The sequence below is a fragment of the Trichechus manatus genome, unplaced genomic scaffold (genome assembly GCF_000243295.1).
Source record: "Trichechus manatus latirostris isolate Lorelei unplaced genomic scaffold, TriManLat1.0 scaffold00047, whole genome shotgun sequence".
Taxonomy (NCBI): Eukaryota; Metazoa; Chordata; class Mammalia; order Sirenia; family Trichechidae; genus Trichechus; species Trichechus manatus.
In genome coordinates, this window is record NW_004443983.1 from 14,880,333 (window position 1) to 14,899,670 (window position 19,338).

Genomic DNA, 19,338 nt, shown 5'->3' on the forward strand with positions numbered 1-19,338 from the left:
CAGAGGAGGCGAGGAAAGGGGGCTCTCAGACTCCCGGGGCCCCAAGCGCGCAGCCCCCCAACCACAAGGCGCCCTCCTCCTGCAGTTTCCCACCGGCTGCTAAAGTAACTTGGAGGGAAGCGGGGCGCAGTGCGAGAGCCCTGGGCGGCGGCGGAGCCGTGCGCAGCTTGCGGCACTGCCGCTCAGCCGGGCCCGGCGGGCCGGTGTATGTCTCCCCGCGGCCGTGACGCGCAACTCCCGGTGACTGTGCAGCGCGCGCCGCCGCCTGCCCCAACCCGCGCTGCCGCCGCCCGGCCCGGTGTGCACCTCCCTCTCCCGGGGTGACCGACCTGAAGCCGCCGCCTGAGACACAGCTTGGCACCCCTTCCCCCGCCCTTGCCGCCGCCACCACACACACACACATACACACACGCACGCTTTTTTCCATCTTCTGATTTCTTTTCTTCTTAATCCTCCAGTGAGGGTACGAGTTTGTCTTTATTATTCTCACTACACCGCCTTCTTTTTTTCTCGCTCTTCTCCCTCTCCCCAGCTTTGTGTGTGCTTCGTTATTTTCTCACTTCCCTTCATTTCTATTTATTTATATTTATTTGGCGCCTGCTCTCCTTTCTCCCCATCCCTCCTCCCTCCGGATCCCGCTCTCTCCCCGGACTGGCGCGTCGGGGGCTCCGCCGCTGGCCGGGCGTGATGTTGCACGTGGAGATGTTGACGCTGGTGTTTCTGGTGCTCTGGATGTGTGTGTTCAGCCAGGACCCGGGCTCCAAGGCCGTCGCCGACCGCTACGCTGTCTACTGGAACAGCAGCAACCCCAGGTAAGGTGGTGGGGGACGGAGAGCCGGGGCTGCTGGGGTCTCGGGACCCTGTGGAAGGAGCGGTGGCGGCAACAGTGGGCACCAGCGCGCACCGGCTGCCGGCGGCGCGCACCTCGGAGCCTGCGTCGCCGAGCGCTGATGGCTTCGGAGAGCCTGCGGGAAGCGCGCCCGTCGCGCTCTCTTTGTTATACCGCGGCGGCGAAGCCGTGCGCCCCTGGGAGTACCCGGGGCTGCCCAGACCGACTGCCTCTGTGGGACCCGGCGAGATTCGGAAAAGGGCAGGCGCCGGGAATGCGGTACTGCTCCGTTTCCCCGCCCGGGTAGGCTGGCCAGCATCCCGATCCAGGCACAGGGCTGGGGCATGGGGAACCCTGGGTGCGCCCTTCTGGGAGCGCCCTCCTGGAGCGTGGGTGTTCAAGAACTGTGGGGAGAACCCGCCAAATATCCCCAAAGTTTTTGTTGTTATTTTGTTTTTAAAATTGCCTTCTCTTTTTCTGGTGCGCGCAGAGAAAGCGCACGGACTGGGGGAAATGAGGGGTGGTGGGAAGCGGAAGCTTTAGGCTTTTATTTTTTTCTTTAACTGCGAGGAAATCATTTGGCCCCTGAGTCAGTTTGGGCCCGGCGCGCTAGGATTCTCACACCTCCTTCCGCCTCCCCCCTGTGGCTCAAGGTGCCAAAAGTTTGATCTAATGTCGGGTTACGTCATGTGTGCAGAGCAAGCTGCTGGAGTTGGCCGAGAGGAGAGGTGGGAGTCCTTCGCCCGTGACCCGGCAGTGCGCAGCCAAAGAAATGCACGCGGTTACTTGGAACCGTTTTGCAGGCGTCCGTGAAGCCTGCTGGGCGTGCGAGACACGGGAGGCCAGAGGTGGGCACCTGGGGCCGCCCTAGCGCATCTGCTGGAACTCGGCCAGCCGCGGACATCCCGGGTTCATGGACCAGCGATGCGGATAGGGGAGATTGTCCAGGGTGCCTGGCGCGCCTTCGGCCCGGAGCACCTCCGAGACTTACTTTCCCCCGGGCCTAGGCCCCAGCAGTCGGCCCCGCGAGTCCAGATCGCTCTGCCTCCCCGGGACCGAGGCCAGATTCCAGCTGTGGGCTAGTCTCGGTGCCCGCCTGGGAGGGAAACAGCACCAACTGTACCTAAGACCACAGGTTTTTCCCTGGGCTGGAGTGGAAGTTGGGAGGGGAGAGGCTTCTAGTGATTGCTGTGCTTCCAGCGCGCCTGCGGAGAGAGGGATGGCGGGCCTCTCCAACTCTATTCACCGCCGGCCGGCCTCTCGCCTTCCCTCAGTTTGCAGGCACGGGAGGGACTCCTGCTTGAAGTATGTCAGCTCAGATGACAATGGGCAGATTTCCCCGCTAGCAGTCCGCTGGTTGCCGAATAGAGAAGGGCTTATCTCCTGCACTGCTAACCCAGGAAAGATAGTCGCACCCAGGTAGCCGGAGTCCTAAATGCACCGCTCAGCACAAGCTGAGACATCACTGAAAGTTTGGTTTAAAAAAAGAAAAACCTTTGTGGCGGTGGGTGGTGGGATGGAAAGCTATTTCTTCCTTGACGTGCCACTTACCACTATTAGGAAAAGAGAAAGAGAAGCCATCCCGCCAGAGGAGATGCCTTTTATTAAAGCTGACAAGACAAATAGAGCAAGCTTTCCAGTTGTGATGGTGTTAAAAGCAAGTCTCATTATGTTGGTTGGTTTTATTCCCCTTTGGGCTTTATTAGACAGCATATATGAAAGAGAGTAATTTATATTTCTGAACCTTAGTGCCTTATTAAAAAAAAGCGACAGTAAAATTGGTTAGTTAAATTTGGGACATTTTGATCTTGGTTGTCTTTTCTTTCCCACTGCAAACTTCATGGTGTGATCCTTTTCTCATGGGCGTTCATTTATTTGGGTACTTGGGTGTTCCAGTTTTCCCTGGTTGAAACAGAAAGGATCAGCAACACCCTCTTCTGTAACTCCTCTTCTTAACCTGTTAAGGCAGTCTGAGTTAGTTTGAGGACATTTTATCTTAGGTTATCTCTGTTTTATGCTTTTGATTCTCTTGTTTGGTTTGAGATTAGCACATTGATTTTTGTCACAGGGCATGTTTTTTAATAGATCTGCCCTGCCTGCAGAAAGCTCTTCTAGTCTGGATTCCATGGTGGCTTTGAACCTGTCCAGACAAAGTTAATCTGTAGAATTTTAAAATACCAAGAGTATTCTTGCTAACTCAGTATTCCAATTTGAGGTTTGTGGAGGTACCTTTCTATTTGATTATTATCAGTTTGATTATGTCCAAAGAAGACTGATGTGTCCACCCTCCCGCAAGAGATTCAGCTGTAACATTTAGCATTCTTAGGAGTTTATGGGTGCGTTCATCTTCTATGTTACCACAGTAAAACTTACTTTTAAAAATAATATAAGTTTAAAGGTATGTACTGGTAGGCAGTTTTAGCTCTGAAATGGTGAATAAGATGGCACTGTTTTGATTCATTTAAAAGGAGCCAATGCAAAATAAGTAATTTTTAATTAAAAGATAAAAACAATAGTTTATCAGAAAAGATGAAGAAATAATTCAAAAAGTTTGCATGGGTTTACTAAATTGTATAAATTCAGTGTTTTGTATTTCTTTTTCATATATGCTGTCATTTTTTCAAGTAAGGAAACTATGCCTTTTGATTTTACATAAAGCCTAACTTTTATTTTGCGAAACTAGTAATATGTTATAAAAAAAACTTTTTTTGGAAAAAAAGCACAACTTCAGTTGCAAATTAAGTAGGTTTTTAATTTTTTTTATTAGATGAAAAGATGAGTGGGCACATTAAGCTGAAAATAATGGATATTTCTCTATAAGAAGTAAATACCTTTAGCTTGTAGTAATGGATTGCAATTTGAAATTATGTTTAGATAAAATCAGAATTATATATGACATCTTGATCATAAGATTTAAATTTTTTTTATGTAACTTGTGTAATCATAGGATTTTATCAGCTACTGTGAGTTTCATTCCTGACTCTCCAATGATGAGTATCCATAGATCTAGGTACACAGAGGGAAAAAATATTGAACTTATTTTCTGTCAGAGTAGCTTTACTGTTAGCATATATGTTCTCAGGTATTTTGGGAAGTAGATGTTCAATTTTCAAGTGCTGATAACATTTGGGCTGTGACACAAACTGTTTTTCTGTGTTGAATTGCCTCAGAACTATGAAATAGCATTTGGGAGCTGTTAATTTGAATAGAAACATATGAGAGCATTTGCCTAATTCATCTTCTGTATTTTTAGAATTTGAGAAGCTGTATGAGTTTCACCTAACTAGTAAGAGTAATAGAACGGTCCTCTAAAATGTTAAGCTGAATTCTGAACTGAAATGTTACTAAGTAACGTTGAGTAATGAAAATCCAGATCAAGGAAAATATCGTTATTTGTCCTTAATTTCTTTAAAACTCTAAAAAGCTTTCAAGAAACTTTAAAAAGACTTTCAATAATAAAACTTTAATTACATATGTCCCTTAGTTAGCTATACTTAAAAGATAGAGATGCCTCAATATTAACAGCATGCCTCTTAATCTGGAGCACACTTATTAACAGTTTGGTCCTTCCTATGAAATATTCTTTTAAACACTGTCTGTAATAAAAAACTCTTGCATTCTTTTAACTAGTTGCTAAAATGATGCTATAGTAGTTAAACATGTCTTGTACTGGTTGGCATTCCTGGATGGAGTAGTAAAATAAAACAGTAATAAATGTAACAAATACACTTTTAGGAAAACTGATTCTCCTCATTTCATGCTTTGCTTCTGTAAAGTTTTAAGTATCACTAGTTTAGAGTGCTCTCTTAAGGGGGAAAATATCTTAATTCATCAGGGATTTACAAAACGTTAACCTAATCATGTTTTCTTTGGCCTTTTTCAATTTTTGAAGGGACTTGTAAATTAAACATTTCATATTAGAGTAGCAGGTAATTGACACCATTTAGTTTTGTTAGCATGTAATCTTGAAGTTGTGAAAGTAATTCTAGGTCAGCACTCCCAAATCTTTCTGGCAGTACAGGTCACGTGTATGTGGACAAGTAGAAAGAAGCAGTAACTTTTTTTCTCTAATCATATTCTTTTAGTCTCTTTCCTATCTCAAAATTTCCTTGCTTCATTTTTAAAAATCTGACCCAGCAGTGTGTTGATATATGTATACCAGTATATTGACACCGTGCCTTTTTCACTGAGAAGAAAATGAAATCAACATGGTTTAAATTTAAGAATTTGTTTTCAGGAAAGATGGAAAATTGATCTTGGTGCTGAATGAGTTTTATCACCAAACTTGTAAAAGATTTCGTTTATTTTTAGGCTTTTAACTATTTTTAATAATATTTTTATGTGTTGGAAGCAAACGTTTTTCAAGTAAAAGGCAATACTTGGAATCTATTAACTTTATTAATTATAAGCCTCAATTTAATGTATTATTTTTATTGGATGTATTGGGTAATTTTATTGTTTTGATATTTGTATCAGAATTTATATAAACATCAGGGAAAAAATAAAACAGTATGCCTGAGATTAATATCCCATGTTTTTACCCTTATCCATTTATAAACCAAAAAAGCCACACTCAGTGTTGTGCAGTTGATTCTGACTCATAGTGACCCTATGGGACAGGGTAGAATTGCCTCATAGGGTAGAACTGCCTCAAGGGGTTTTCCAAGGCTGTAAATCTTTACGAAAGCAGACTGCCATATATTTCTCCTATGGAGTGGCTGGTGGATTTGCACGTCGGACCTTTTGGTTAGCAGCTGAGTGCTTTAACCACTGTGCCACCAGAGCTCCCTTTATTCATTTATAGGAGACCTGAAATGAATCTGCCCCTCCCTTCTTTTTTTTTTAATCTGGAAATATGTAAAAGAGAAGTCTGTTTCTTAATATTTGTCCGGTTTGCCATAGAATGTTGAAAAGCAGAGTTAGTTACTGAGATGTGATATTCCAGTTATTTATGCATTATTTGTATATATTCTTAATAAGCTATCCGAAATAGACAGTTGGTTTTTAGATGGTTGTGGAACATCCATGCTATATGAGGCACGTTTGGCTATGTAGTCTAATTCGGCATTTCCAGTATGAGAAAAACAAACCAAACCGTTTGCCGTCCAGTCAGTTCTGACTCATAGTGGCCCTGTAGGACAGAGTAGAACTGCCCCATAGGGTTTCCAAGGAATGGCTGGGGGATTCGAACTGCAGACCTTTTGGTTAGCAGCTGTAACTCTTAACCAGTGCGCCACCAGGGCTCCCTAGTATGAGATCAAGGTCAATAACCTCCTTGTCGTTAAAAGTACCAGAGAGAGTCTTCAGTAGTTCCACTGTTACTCGTGTTAGTTGATTTTAGTGGTGTTTACTAAACCACTGACTCCATGAATACCTTGTTGCCATGTTTGGTCCAGTTGAATATTCAAGAGATTTAGAGCCTTCCACCTTTGAAGGCTGAAGGTCAGGTTTGGAAAGAGCACTTAGTTATTTGGGGACAGATTAACTTCCTGAATTTCTTGCCATTTAATCTCTCAAGATGCTTTTCTGAACAAGAATTTCACTGCGTTCTGCCCACTGGCCTGGATTCTGTTGGATAGGGACAGATAAAGATGAGCACCTCATTTTCTCTCCTGTTGCTGTGAACCAAGCAAGCTACCAGATCCATGCTGGGCCAAGAAAATGAATGAATACAGTTAGTCCTTCAGGAGTCCTGGCCTTTGCAGTCTTGGGAGAAGTACATGCCAAAAGAACAGACCTTTAAGAGAGAGAGAACATTAAGCCACAAAATGAAAAAAAAAAACAACAACAAAAAAAAAACAAGTACATGTTAAGAACAGAATTTTTCATGTGTGTAGTAGCATTTGGTCTATTGCTTGTTATTTTTTTCCCCCATGTAAGCCACTTGCTTCATAATTTTTTAAGAAGATACTACTCAACCCTCAACCCTCTTCGTTTTTATGTTTGTCTTGGAACAATCTCCAGTAGCAATAAGGATTTAAAAAGCTATAATATTTTAAGTAATTATGTTGCCTGATTTCATATTATTGATTTCCTTTTCAGAAACAGTATACAAATGGTTAAAATAGCAGCCCTGACTAGAATGTTCCTGTTGAAAGGGAAGCCTGTATTTCCCTAAGTACAGCGAGGAAGACCCTTCTCACTTGCCCAGGTTACTTAGTCAGGATCAGTTTTTTGAACTGGGAAGAAATTGCTTTCTGATCATTTGTGGTGGATAACGCCTTCATATTCAGGTATAAAAACCTCAAAAAGGAGTATAAGAAATGAGGTGTTAATATTCAGGTTTAGTAATTTGTGTTACGATGTGGTCTTAGACACCTAAACATTAATAAATTATCTTTTTTAAGGGCCCGGTTTATATTATTAGATGTATATTTTAGTCTGCTGCTCAACTTCTGTCCTTGTTGTAGAAAAGTTTCTTGTGATTAATTTGAACTTCTAGTGTTTCTGAATGGGATATTACTCATTACCATGAGATCTGTGTCCTCTTAAATTCATCTGCATTTGTTTTAAAGTGTAGTTAGTTACACAAATACTATATGATTCTACTTAGGTCAAATATATAAAATAGGCTAATTTATAGAGACAGAAGTAAATTAGAGGTTACCAGGGTCTGGATAGAGGGAGAAACAGATTCGGTGCTTAATGAGTACAGAGTTTGTTTGGAGAGATGAAAAAGTTTAGTGGTGATGGTTGCATAACACTGTGAATGTAATTAACACCACTGCATTATGTACCTAAAATGGTTAAAATGACCAAGTTTTTGTTATATATATTTTATCACAAATTAAAAAAAATATTTATGCCTATGCAGTCATAAAACAGCACACTGACACAGACCACTTAGTTTAAAGTGAAAAATTGTTACTGCAAGTTTTCCTGGTACTACCACTATTATGCAGTTTTGAGTAAAAAAGAGAAAAAAGCTGCTTATATTTTACCGTTGGTGGTGATCTGTACTCCTTATTGTACTCTGAAGGATTTATTGTAAGATTCTGATATCTGTACGTTAATCTCTAATCTAAAAATTTATGTTGATGTAAACTCTTGATTTTGAAGGGTCTAAATGTAGGTTTCAAACAATGAACCATATATTTCAATAAAAACATAATTTTAAAATATTGGGAATGCCTACATAAGTTAACTAGTTGCTGAGAGACAGTACAGTACCACAGTAATGGTTTCAGGTAGAATTCTATCATTTTCAATAGGGAAAAATAAATCTCTCTCATCTGTAGAAACATCCTTCATACCATTGACAGTTGACAGGTTGAAGAAAATGTTACTGTCAGGTTTTATTTTCTACTCAAGTGAGGAATAAAAATAGGTTGGAGCGATTTTTAAAAATATTGAAAATTTTTTTCAAAATTCAAATTTTTTCTAAGGAAAATGTTTTAAGTTTTATATATATGTCATAGAATTTATCTGTCATTTGTTTCAGGGAAGGTCAGGAGAGTGCAGTTTCGGGAGAGCTTGTCAAACAGTTAAATTTCTAGGATATTTATTCTTAAAAAGCCAAATATGATTTATTTGTAACAGGATATTACTGAACATTTTTACAATTGGATTCTTTAAGAGACATAGAGATCAGTATTATTGCTGCTATTACTTTTTCAAGTGACCTGATTTCCATGACTACTGATCATGATTCTGGTATGAAATGTAAGTGGGATCTCTGGTCATGTGATATTGCTGTGCATGTGCATTGGACAACAATGTTATTAGTATGCAAAGATTAGATAGACTTTTTTTTTTTAAATTGCTTTGCTATTAATGATTTTTAAATAACTGCACAGTGTAATTGTGGGTTTCCTTGCAGAAGTGCATGAATACATACTTGGAAGTTAAAACAAAATGACTATGTCCTTATTTCTCAACTTAGAAAAGATAGATTTTTGGCTTTCGGTTACATCAGCGTTTTTTTTTTTTTCTTTCTCCCTCTTCCTAGAAGCAGCCATCTTGTTTTAAGACCGATTTTATTTCTTTTGTGAAAATGGTCCGGAAATGAATATGAACGATAGAAAAGGACTGAACCACTTCAATCATTTTGGCAGTGTTCTACATTCAAAGCTCTATCTTTAGTAATTTGTACGCTCACTAAAATGCTGTCTTCTTGTATTTAGTTGAAAAAGAAGATGATGTTTTAACTTTGTAACAGTATATTTACACTAGGCATATGAAATCTTAATGTTAAATGTTGGGCTGTACCATCTTTACGTATGTATTTTTCTCTGAAGTTTGTAATTTGTTGTTAATTTCAAAATAATATAATAGTCCTCACTGTTATCCCTTCAAATCCTATTTTCTTTTTCTGATTATACTGAGTCGTTTTCATTTGTTGAATATTTTTTTCCCCCAGATTGCTTAGCGGTACCAGGACTCTTCTAAAATTAAAACATTTGGCTGCTTTAAGAAGCAATATATGCTGTCAGAGCCCCCCCCCCCCCCAATACAGGCTCTCACTGGCTTAGTACCAAGCCCTTCCTGTGGTTTCTTATAGAAAATTATTTTGAAAGTGAATTCATACTTGTTACTAAGAATTATGAGAGTACGTGTCAACTGAGTCTGGTATATTTTCCACTGTGTTTTGTGTTTCTAGAATCTAGATACATTTGGAAGAACATGTGGCCTAGTAAACTTTACCAAAAATTTATATAACACTTCTTGCTGCTATATCTATTTGATGATGTCTGGGAACATTATTCCCATGTACTGTAGTAAAAGCAGAGCTTGACTCAGGCAGTCTGATTAAACTGGGCACAGAATACTATGTATGTCACAGATTGCTTCAGTTCATTACCAGTAGGATCTTTGGTTATTGTAGATCCAATGTAAAGGTGATAAATAAAATGCATGTTTTAAGAGCAGGTAATACATCTCATGGGCACCTTAGTAAAAGCTAGGTATAAGTTGACAGTTTTTGTACGCAAAAAGCCTTCCTCTGATATTCATCATCTACTTTTCTTTTGACTAGCTGGAGAAGACTAAAATAACTCAGTGCTCAAAGTGACCTTTATATTTTAAATGAATTAATAAATACCTTTTGTTTTTTCTTGCTGTTTCAAGCTGTCATAATTTCCATTTTAACTTTTATCAGTAATTTATTTATATATGTAAAAACCATAATTACCAATTAGCAGTCCTGCCTCCAATTATGAAAATACATATTATGAAAGTATTTTCTTCTATTAAGAATGCAGTGTTGTGGTTTGAGTAACATCAAGTTATGGCTTATTTTATTTGGATAATTATAGGGCAATTTGTCATCTAGATTTTAATGGTGGTGGACGTGAAACTCGATGTTTCATGTGTCATAGACATCAATAGGACATCTGACTTTGTTGCGCTTACTATACTGAATAATGTCTAGGGGACTTAGCCTTTTGGTTCAGTTTTTTATAGTGTTCAATTTTATGGAGACAAATGGGATTGGGGAAAAAGGAAAAATATCTCTCTATATTGGGAAATTATCCTTTGTGTTTAACAATTAGGTTAAACAAAGTAGGAGCAAATGAGCCTAGTTCCCCTTCTATTGTTTCAGGGCAAGAAAATGCAGACAGATGTCGGCATGTGGAAGCGGTGACCTCTGACACACACAGCATGGCCACTGCCCTGGCACACAAGTGTGCTGAGCCACCATCGTAGCAGGATGCTTTTTTGAAGTGACTGACACTTTGAGATGGAAAACCTGAAACTGATTCTGTAGCTATTTGCAGCTCTCCGAAGTATCAGCTTCAATTTTAAGTTCCTCACATTACCTTCTATGAAAAATGTTTCTTTGTTGGATTCATCCAGAGTTTTTGTGACTCCTGGATGGGTTCTATATCCATGTAGTCACTATAAATCTTTGCCTCCAAATAATTTTATTCATCGGGTTGGGAGAATGGAGGAGGCTAAGGGAGACTCAGACGCATAGTTCTGCTGCAGCAAAGTGTTTGCCTGCTTGAGTTAGCTAGTACTTTTTTTTTTTTTTTAAAGACACATGAAAGCAGTGGTTTTGTTAAAGGCCTTTTCTTTTATTCTCTGCTCTGCAATCTCGCCAATAACCCCTGGGTTCAGATAGACCATTAATGTTTTAGATACTGTGGCATTCAGTGTTTCTTCATATATTTGTTTACTGTTACTGCTTCAATAAACTTTTATGCCTATTTCAGTAGTTTTCTGGCAGGGGCTCCATTTATTAAAATTTAGTGACCCAGCACTAAGAGGGGTACAGTTCAAATAGTGGTGCTTCTGACGGGGTTTTGTGTCAAACTGAAGAAAATAATAGGGAAATGAAAGCTGCCAAAATGTGTCTCCCAGTTACTAATTAGGCAAGAAGGGGCCTGAGTGACAGATCTGGTGTCCACCATGACAGCAACTTGGGGATGCTTTATTTTAAAAACTGTATAAAACCAGTTAAAGTAAGCTCAGAGAATGTAGCACCCAGATATTTGACATAACAGGTGCTCATTTTTTAAGTTTGTGAAAAACAAAGCAAAAAAAAACCCCTAAATTTTAAGTGGATCTTTGTGCTCATCATTGACAGTATCATAAAACATAGCTGTTCTAAAGAGTATTTCCCTTATTAGTAAGCAATGCCTTTATTTTTATCAATATTTTATTACAGGTAAGATAATCATATTCTCTGATTTTAGTACTAATGTAGCATTGTATACACACCTTATTGACTCTAATTTCAGACTCGGGAAAAAATCTAAAAATTTTTCATCACATGCCCAGCATTAATATTTTGAGCATTACTGTAATTGCAGAACAGAACTTTGTTTCTTCCTGCAGATAGTATTTTTGCTATCCCAGAGGTCCCAGTCTTTTCTGGCAATGTTCCCACTATGGTTGCTGGACTCATAATTAAATGCCTCTTATTAGTGTATTTTTTCCATAGCATTTACAACATAAAAAGATCTTGTATGGAAGTATAGCTGTCAGGGGAACAATGAAAACTAATTATACACTCTGCTATCACCATTGTCAACTATACTCTTGGGAAGACAACAACACAACAGTGTGTGTGTGTGTGTGTGTGTGTGCGTGCACGCACGTGTGTGTGTATATATATATATGGGATATTCCATGTGGATATATACATATAGGGTCAGACATGTAGTGGCTTAACTTTATACTCTGGACTCTCTGAAGCAAAAAAAAAAAAAATGTATAAAAGACTATAACTCAGTAAATTTTAAAAAAAGACAGTTGTTTGAAGAGGGGCCCCCTTTAGTATCCCTCCTTTCTTTATAATATGGAGTTTTCTAATGTGGACTTAGAGCACCAGCAGTATTTATGACTCTGAACATCTCATTGTTTTGAGTATTATTTTGGGTGTGATCTTATTATCGATACATTTGTGCTATTAACATATCTTATTATTGCTTACAGTTATCTCTCTTCCAAGTCATTATTTCTTTACTTAGCCCTAGAGCTTTGTGTTGCTGTCTGGTTATTTCTGGGCTAATCATTTAGTTCGCTTATTAAATATCTCTATTGCTGTCTTTTTCTTTGGTTGGCTTTGGTGATTTCATTGTCTCTGGGCAGTAGGTAGATTTGAGAAATAAAACTAAAAACTGATATTCCTGAAAATTATAACAGTTTTGGTATGAGATTTGGTAAGAAAAGACTTTGAAGCTGTTGAATAACATGAGGTTTTAGAATCAATTTTGGATTTCATTCATACCTTTCCTGTTCTCTAGTTCCACTTAGAATCAGGACTTGGCCCTATAGAATGTCTTCCATTAGCATTTTAATTACTTGGATGAATTCTCTTTTCTATATCTAAAACCAAAGCCAAATGGATGAATTCAGAATTGTATGTTGATTTTAACTTACTTTTACAAAGTTTTCATGATAAAAATATATTCTAGCTAACATATCTAATCAAAACAGTCAAACTCATTGCCATCGAGTCAATTCTGACTCAGAGCAACCCTATGGTAGTAATATATTCCTATCTTGAATATCTGAAATTTAAAATTGATGAAATATTTATTGAGCGATATTATGTATTAAGCACTGGGAGACATACAGAGGATTCAAAGATAAATAAGACAACATTTGCATCCTTGAGGAACTTAGAGTTTTGTGTGGATATGATAATTTTTTTATGTATAATCACAGTACAAAATAGAAAATGCCGTAAGAAATTTTCACACGTGGCTTCATTTATTCGACAGAATTATTGACTGTCCACTGTGTGCCAGGTATTGTTCTTGATACTGAAGATACTGCAGTAAACAGTATAGACACAACCCTGCTATCATGAAACATTCAATTAGATTTCTAGATCACTGCTTCTCACTCTAATATGCATACAAACCCTCTGGGGATCTTGTTGAAATTCAGATTTTAATGCAGTAGACTTGGGGTGGGCCTGACATTCTGCATTTCTAACAAGCTCCCAGATGATACTGATGCTGTGGACCCAGAAACCACAGTTTGAGCAAGGAGGCATTCAGTGGGGTGAGATTGCTTTTGGCTCCTCATCAAGAACTCTGGATTGTATTTGCCCTGAGCTTTCTATATAGTTCTGTAATCTCTGACAGGGTGCAATATTTACTTGAGTGTAAGTGTTATTTAGAACCCTGAAATACCTAGTAGTCTTTATTGGTGGTCACTTACCCCCAAATCTCAGATGACAAATAATATAGATTTTTACATTGAGGTTTATGCGTCTTTAAAAATACACCACTATCAAAGGTAATCGGACAGGAATTTTGTTCCAAGTCTTGCTTTCTATAGACAGATTCTGCTAGAACAAAATTGTTGCCCTGGTCCAAGACATTGAAGGAGGATCCTGCCATAAATGTCTAAGGATATTTATTTACAAACCCTCCCCAGATGTATTTTATGTGGCAGTGCCAGAATTATACTTCAGAAACAGATTTTTAACACTTTCTAATTTAAATCCCTATGGTTAAATGAACCCAAAATGTTCATTTTACTCTCAGTATTAAGAGAATAACAGTTTCTCTGCCTCCACTGGCTGAGACTCTCGTGGGTGGCTTTCAGAAGCCTGCAGTTCCAGTGGAGTTATAAAGACTTGAAAAATGCCTTCCTGCCCTAAAATTCTATGATTCTAGTGTCCTTAGTGAGAAATCTTTGTTGCTGTAGAGTCTAGGTAATACGCAGTCTGTACACGTTTCCACTTTTTCACAGTATATATATCAAGCTTAACTTTGCAAAGCAGATATTATGCGATGCTTCTATGAATAAGTAGGGAATGGAAGCAGTTAAGTTTGGAAGATTGCCCTACCTGCTTACCTAATTTTTTTTTTTTAAACTGTTCTTCACTCTGTGCATATAATTATAATACTATATTAAAGTGAGTATTAGTCTTTGAAAGCACTAGTAAGTAGACTTATTTAACTGAAATATATCTCTGTGGAACAGTTAAAGAAAGATGAAACTACTGTAAAGCAGGTATGTGTTTATAACAAACAAAAAGAGGGAGAGGAAGGTGAGTACTCTTAAGTATCCCCTTTTATTTTTATAACAATTTTTATTGTCACGTTTGTTATAGTCAGTTATGAAGTGGAAGCATATTTTCATTTTAAAATTGTTGATGACAATTATTAAATTACATTTTTTTCCATTTTTAAATTAAGACATTAGGAAACATTTCATAAGAACTATGAATATTGTCAAGAATAGTAAATTAAGACATAAGTGTTTCATTCATTTTTTCCTGGGAGGTTTATGTTAACGCTCGCTGTGGTGTAAACGAGTGTTCTTAGACAGTGACTTCGAGGTGACACTCACTTAGGGTTTCTAGTTTTATGAGTCTCGTAGATACAGAAATGAAAGAATCTTCTGTGTCTATGTGTGAACTTAAGTGATTCCTAAAAGAGAAATATGTTATGTGCTTAGAAGACCGTTAAATTTAGAAATACAATATATTCATTGATTAAAATGAAGTCATTTCATATCTCCAAGGAATGACTTCTTCCAAAATAGAGGTGATATAGAATTGACCTAGGATTTGTGGTCTTTTCCTTGCTTAGGGTAAAGTGGATGATGTTCAATAGTTCTAATTATCCCCCACCCCCCCGCCACCATTTTTTATAAAAGGAAAATCAGGACGTTGAATAGTTTTATTTAACTGAAGGCTATTAACAGTGATGTATCATCAAGTTAGTTGGTTGCAAACAAGTTCTTAGGTACATTGATATGCGTACATATATAATTTTGATTGTATAAAGTAAAAACATTGGATTCATGTACTTTTTTGTTTTAGATTTTTTGTAATAGCACCTGTTTTGGATAAATATTTTCACATGCATTTGAGTGTTATATAGGCAAGGGCTCAGGGAGTGAGATATTAAACTACCTACATCAGATCAGATTTTTCAGCTGTTTTTGTTATCATTTTTTTTGTTATATTTTAGATTAAGTTTCAGTTCTAGTTGAGTGTAAGTATGCCATTTATACTAATGAATCTGAGCCTCAGTTTCTTAATGTAATAAATAAATTGGGTATAATAAAAAGAATGTCTCCCTCAGATTTGTGAAAATTTGAAGGAAACTGTATATGTGACGGTACTTTAAAAATGGCCATAAAACTGTTATAAAAAGCATAGAGACTAAAGAAGTCACCTCATTTTATGCAAGTGTATCTCATTACATAATTCTGTATATTCTTGTAAGTTGCATAGAACATACGTTTTTACAAATAAAAACTTATTTGCAAAGAATTAAGGAAAATATGACCTTTTAAAAAAAAGACTGAGTTGTATTATTTTGTAAAATATGTTGCTCCTGATGGATTTGTTTTATACATTTATATTGAGTTTTCTTTTAAAGATTCATGTGTTAGGTTTTATCTTGTCATTTCTACAAGACTGGGAAGAGTGACGGTTGAAAGGCGTGTCAACTGGGAAGGAACTTGGGATCTGCTTTGTAAAATTGGTCAGGTTTATTTTAGTGCCCTCTCTCCCCTCTGTGTTTGTGTCTTTTATATTGTTTCCTCTTTGACTTCTAAAACCCTAATATTCTACTTTGCACTTCGTAGGTATAATGAGATACCTTCATCTCAAAAGAGAAATAAATGCTCTTAGAGAATGCTTGTATTTCCAATGAGGAGCTTGTGGAAGCAAATCAATTCCTGTCTGGGGCTGCTCCTTATAGACAGCCTGGCTGTCCCTGAGATCCTTGGATTCTTCTGAATCCCACTGCCAGAAAAAACCGGGTTTAGTTTTTTGACACCTCTTTACTTAAAAAACTCTTGCTATGGACTGCCTTTAAACTTAGCACATATTAATTACACACAGATTGATATTAGGACCATAAATAGATCATAACAGTGTCTAGCTGAGAAAGGAAACAAAATTTGTCAAAGAACACATATTTTAATGCAGTGAAACCTGAGTAACACATAACTGTTAAAGTGCCACTTTCGTGTAGAATTGTCTGGTGGTTATTCAAAGCAGGTTTTACTTCATATGTTTATAGTTATTTAGGTGGATAGCAAATGTGCCTGTTACTTGTTTCAAAATTGCAATCATATACTTACATAATTATTTTATAATATTGTTTTATTCCTGAAGGTATAAACCTCACGTATGCTGCCACCCACCCCCCACCAAAAAAAGAGAAAAGTAATTCATAAGGGAAATTATCAAAGATCCTATGTGCTGTACCCAGAAACTTAGTGACAGATGAGGGCAGAACTTGGCTAGCAGCGGTGAAAATACTGGTTTTAGTAATACCAAAATTATTTGAAAGAGCACTGCTTTGCATAACCTATTTCCCTTAAAAGTACAATGCTTTAATATTTATGTTCATTGGAATGCTAGATTTACGTTTGTTGTTCCTGTGTCATTTCACACACAAGCAAATTCTTTTGTTTGCTAGCTTGGAAGTTAAGATTTGTCAAGGGAATGAGCTTGCTATGTGTTAATTTTAAGTTTAAAACTTTGTAAATTTATGTTACTTGTTTCTGTATCTGATGAATGATTAATGGTTACAATCTCTCCCCTGTTCCAGATGTCCTTTCTTGGCAAAAAGGTAGTCGAGAAGTTTACATTTTAAGGAACCACTTATTGACACTTTGTATTATAAAAAAATGAATGCTTTATACTCTTAAACATTCGTTAAAAAATGTCTGCCAAAGACTTTACCTCAGTCCTTGAGAGCATGTTGATTGATCAAATCGAGTGTATAGTAATCCAGTAATTCCTTAAGATATTGAAATGATTGGATTAAGTTGCATTTTGATTTTTTTTTTATTAGTATGGTAATAAAGATTAGAGCGCGGCACATTCCAGTGTGTTTGGTAAACTCAGACGTTCAAACTTAGAAGAACAGGCCAATCCTAGTGTACCTCTTTTCACCTCATAATATTTTTTGGAGGGAGGAGTGGTTTGAATTCTCTTCATTTCTTTTTGGAAAAGGCTAAATTTTGTCAACATATTTTACCTGTTTTGAATTTAGAAGATGGCGAACTGCTCTTTAATACTAGGATTGTCATAAAGTAGAATTTTAAATTTGGGCAGTTACAAATCCTCTTCAATTTCTCTGTCCTTATGTAAGTGTCGTAAAATGTGAATGGAATGTTTGGTTAGGTCTTTAAGGAAAGAACAAAATCTACTTATTGATTTGAATGGAATAATGGCCGTTACAATTGGTTACAGCAGACTTCTGTGAATTTCTTTCCTCGGGTATCCAACAGAAATCTTTAATAATTTGTATGGTCTTAATCTTTTCAGCAAAATTTCCCACTCTCGCTTTGGATTAATTTCATGACAGTTAACCCTTAAAAAAATAATTATGCCAACTGGGCAAAACCAAAGGAGCCCTGGTGGCACCGTGGTTTAGTTCTCAGCTTCTAACAGAAAGGTCGGCAGTTAGAACCCATCAGCCACTCCTTGGGAGAAAGATGTGGCAGTCTGCTTCTGTGAAAATTACAGCGTTGGAAATCCTATGGGGCGGTTCTACTCTGTCCTGTAGGGTCACTATGTGTGGAAATCCACTTGAAGGCAGTGGGTTTGGGTTTGGGCAAAACCAAAAATATTTACAGTTAAATAGTTTTGTTTAACTGAAAAAGTATATATGTTTATCCCAACAAAAGGCAATGTAAATTCCATTGACTCTAATACAGTATTAGAACCAACTCTCCATCCCTTCTATCCCACTTCCCATCTGCCCCATCCCGTAGTAAACCACTTTCACTGGGAAGAAGAGTGTTCGTGACTTCTTTCAGTCACTCTCTTAAGAACCATAGATTCACCTTTCCAATCTATTGTTAAGATAGCAGAAACATTTACTAGTTATTTATCATAGCACACTCTTGATTTATCGTGTTTGGTAATTTATGACTTCATTTTAGGACACACTTCGAGTTGGTAGTATAAGATGCCGTTTGGAAGTCAGAGTTACGGAGTTTGGGCTAACTTCACCTAGGAGCCTTGCATTGCCATTACAGGTAGTGTAGGCAAACATTGGCAAGCTTTGGGCAGTTGACAGGATCAGGGCCCTGCTCACAATATATACAGGGGTCCCATTAAGTGGATTTGTGTTGCAGCCTGATACAGAGTTTAAGACTGCAGTATTCAGTGTTGGAAGACGATTGGTTTTTCTTGTTATAAATTGCTGATTAATATTGAAAGTCTAACCTGTTTTGGTGAACAGCTTCCCTTATTTTCTCTGAAAAAGTGGTTTGGACAGTAATCTATTTACTCTGTCTCTCCACGCCTCTTCCCTCTTGTTAAAATAAAATCTAGAAACCTCTGGGGACTCCCCACTGTTGAGTTCTGCTTGGAAGGAGCTTTAAAACAGTGGCTCCCAAACTGAAGTAAATATTGACTGGGTCTGGGGCCGAGCCCTTCTCAAAGCCTCCTATTGTTCCTCCTTCATCAGCACTCCAGAGCCCAGCTCAAGTATGCATGTGTTAGGGACAGAAGAAAGGCTGCGGAGGGAAATTAACAGGGCCCACAGCTGAACTCGTAAATGCGCCGTATAGAGGAAAGGGAAGCCGACTACAAAGCCGGCAGGAGCTTATGCTGGGTTACCGAGAATTTCGGAGACCGAAGTGCAAAAACACTGGCCGCCCTGTCTGTTTTAGAGAAGTTTAAGGTACCTGAAGCTGTTTGTCTTGGTGGGGCTAGCCTGTCTCTGAGTGAAACCTTTATGCCAGGGTTGCTGTCTTCTCAAGGAAAAATGAAATGTAGCGTTTTTGTGGACTTGGAAGCAAGATAAGGGGTAAACCTGGACTGTAGAATAACACTTCTCCCTCCCAGATACCTGTTCTCATGCCTCTGTCAGCCTCCCTCCTTCAGCTGTCATGTCGGATTACACACTCTCTTGGGTCTCCTAAGTGCCTTGGCATCCCTGGGTTGTGAGATGGGTGAGGAAGAATCGTATGCCATCTGAAAGTTCTAAAGTTCTGAAGATGAGATGTTCTTATTATGTGAAAATTTTGAACTTTCTAAAAAAGAAAATTAAATCATTTAAATGTGGAACAGATTCCCTTGTTTGAAGTGGAATACTTTGAGTAAATCTGCCTTTATTTTTACCATT

At 38.2% G+C, this 19,338-nt stretch overlaps 1 protein-coding gene across 1 annotated transcript in view; it reads left to right on the forward strand.

Moving 5' to 3' along the window:
* Window positions 1-415: 415 nt before the first annotated feature.
* EFNA5 (ephrin A5) overlaps window positions 416-19,338 on the forward strand; it is a 314,223-nt gene continuing 295,300 nt past the window's right edge. Inside the window, exon 1 of the mRNA XM_004377007.2 lies at window positions 416-812. Within this exon, the coding sequence (XP_004377064.1) occupies window positions 688-812 (125 nt within the window). The 5' untranslated portion in view covers window positions 416-687. The remainder of the gene's footprint in view (window positions 813-19,338) is intronic.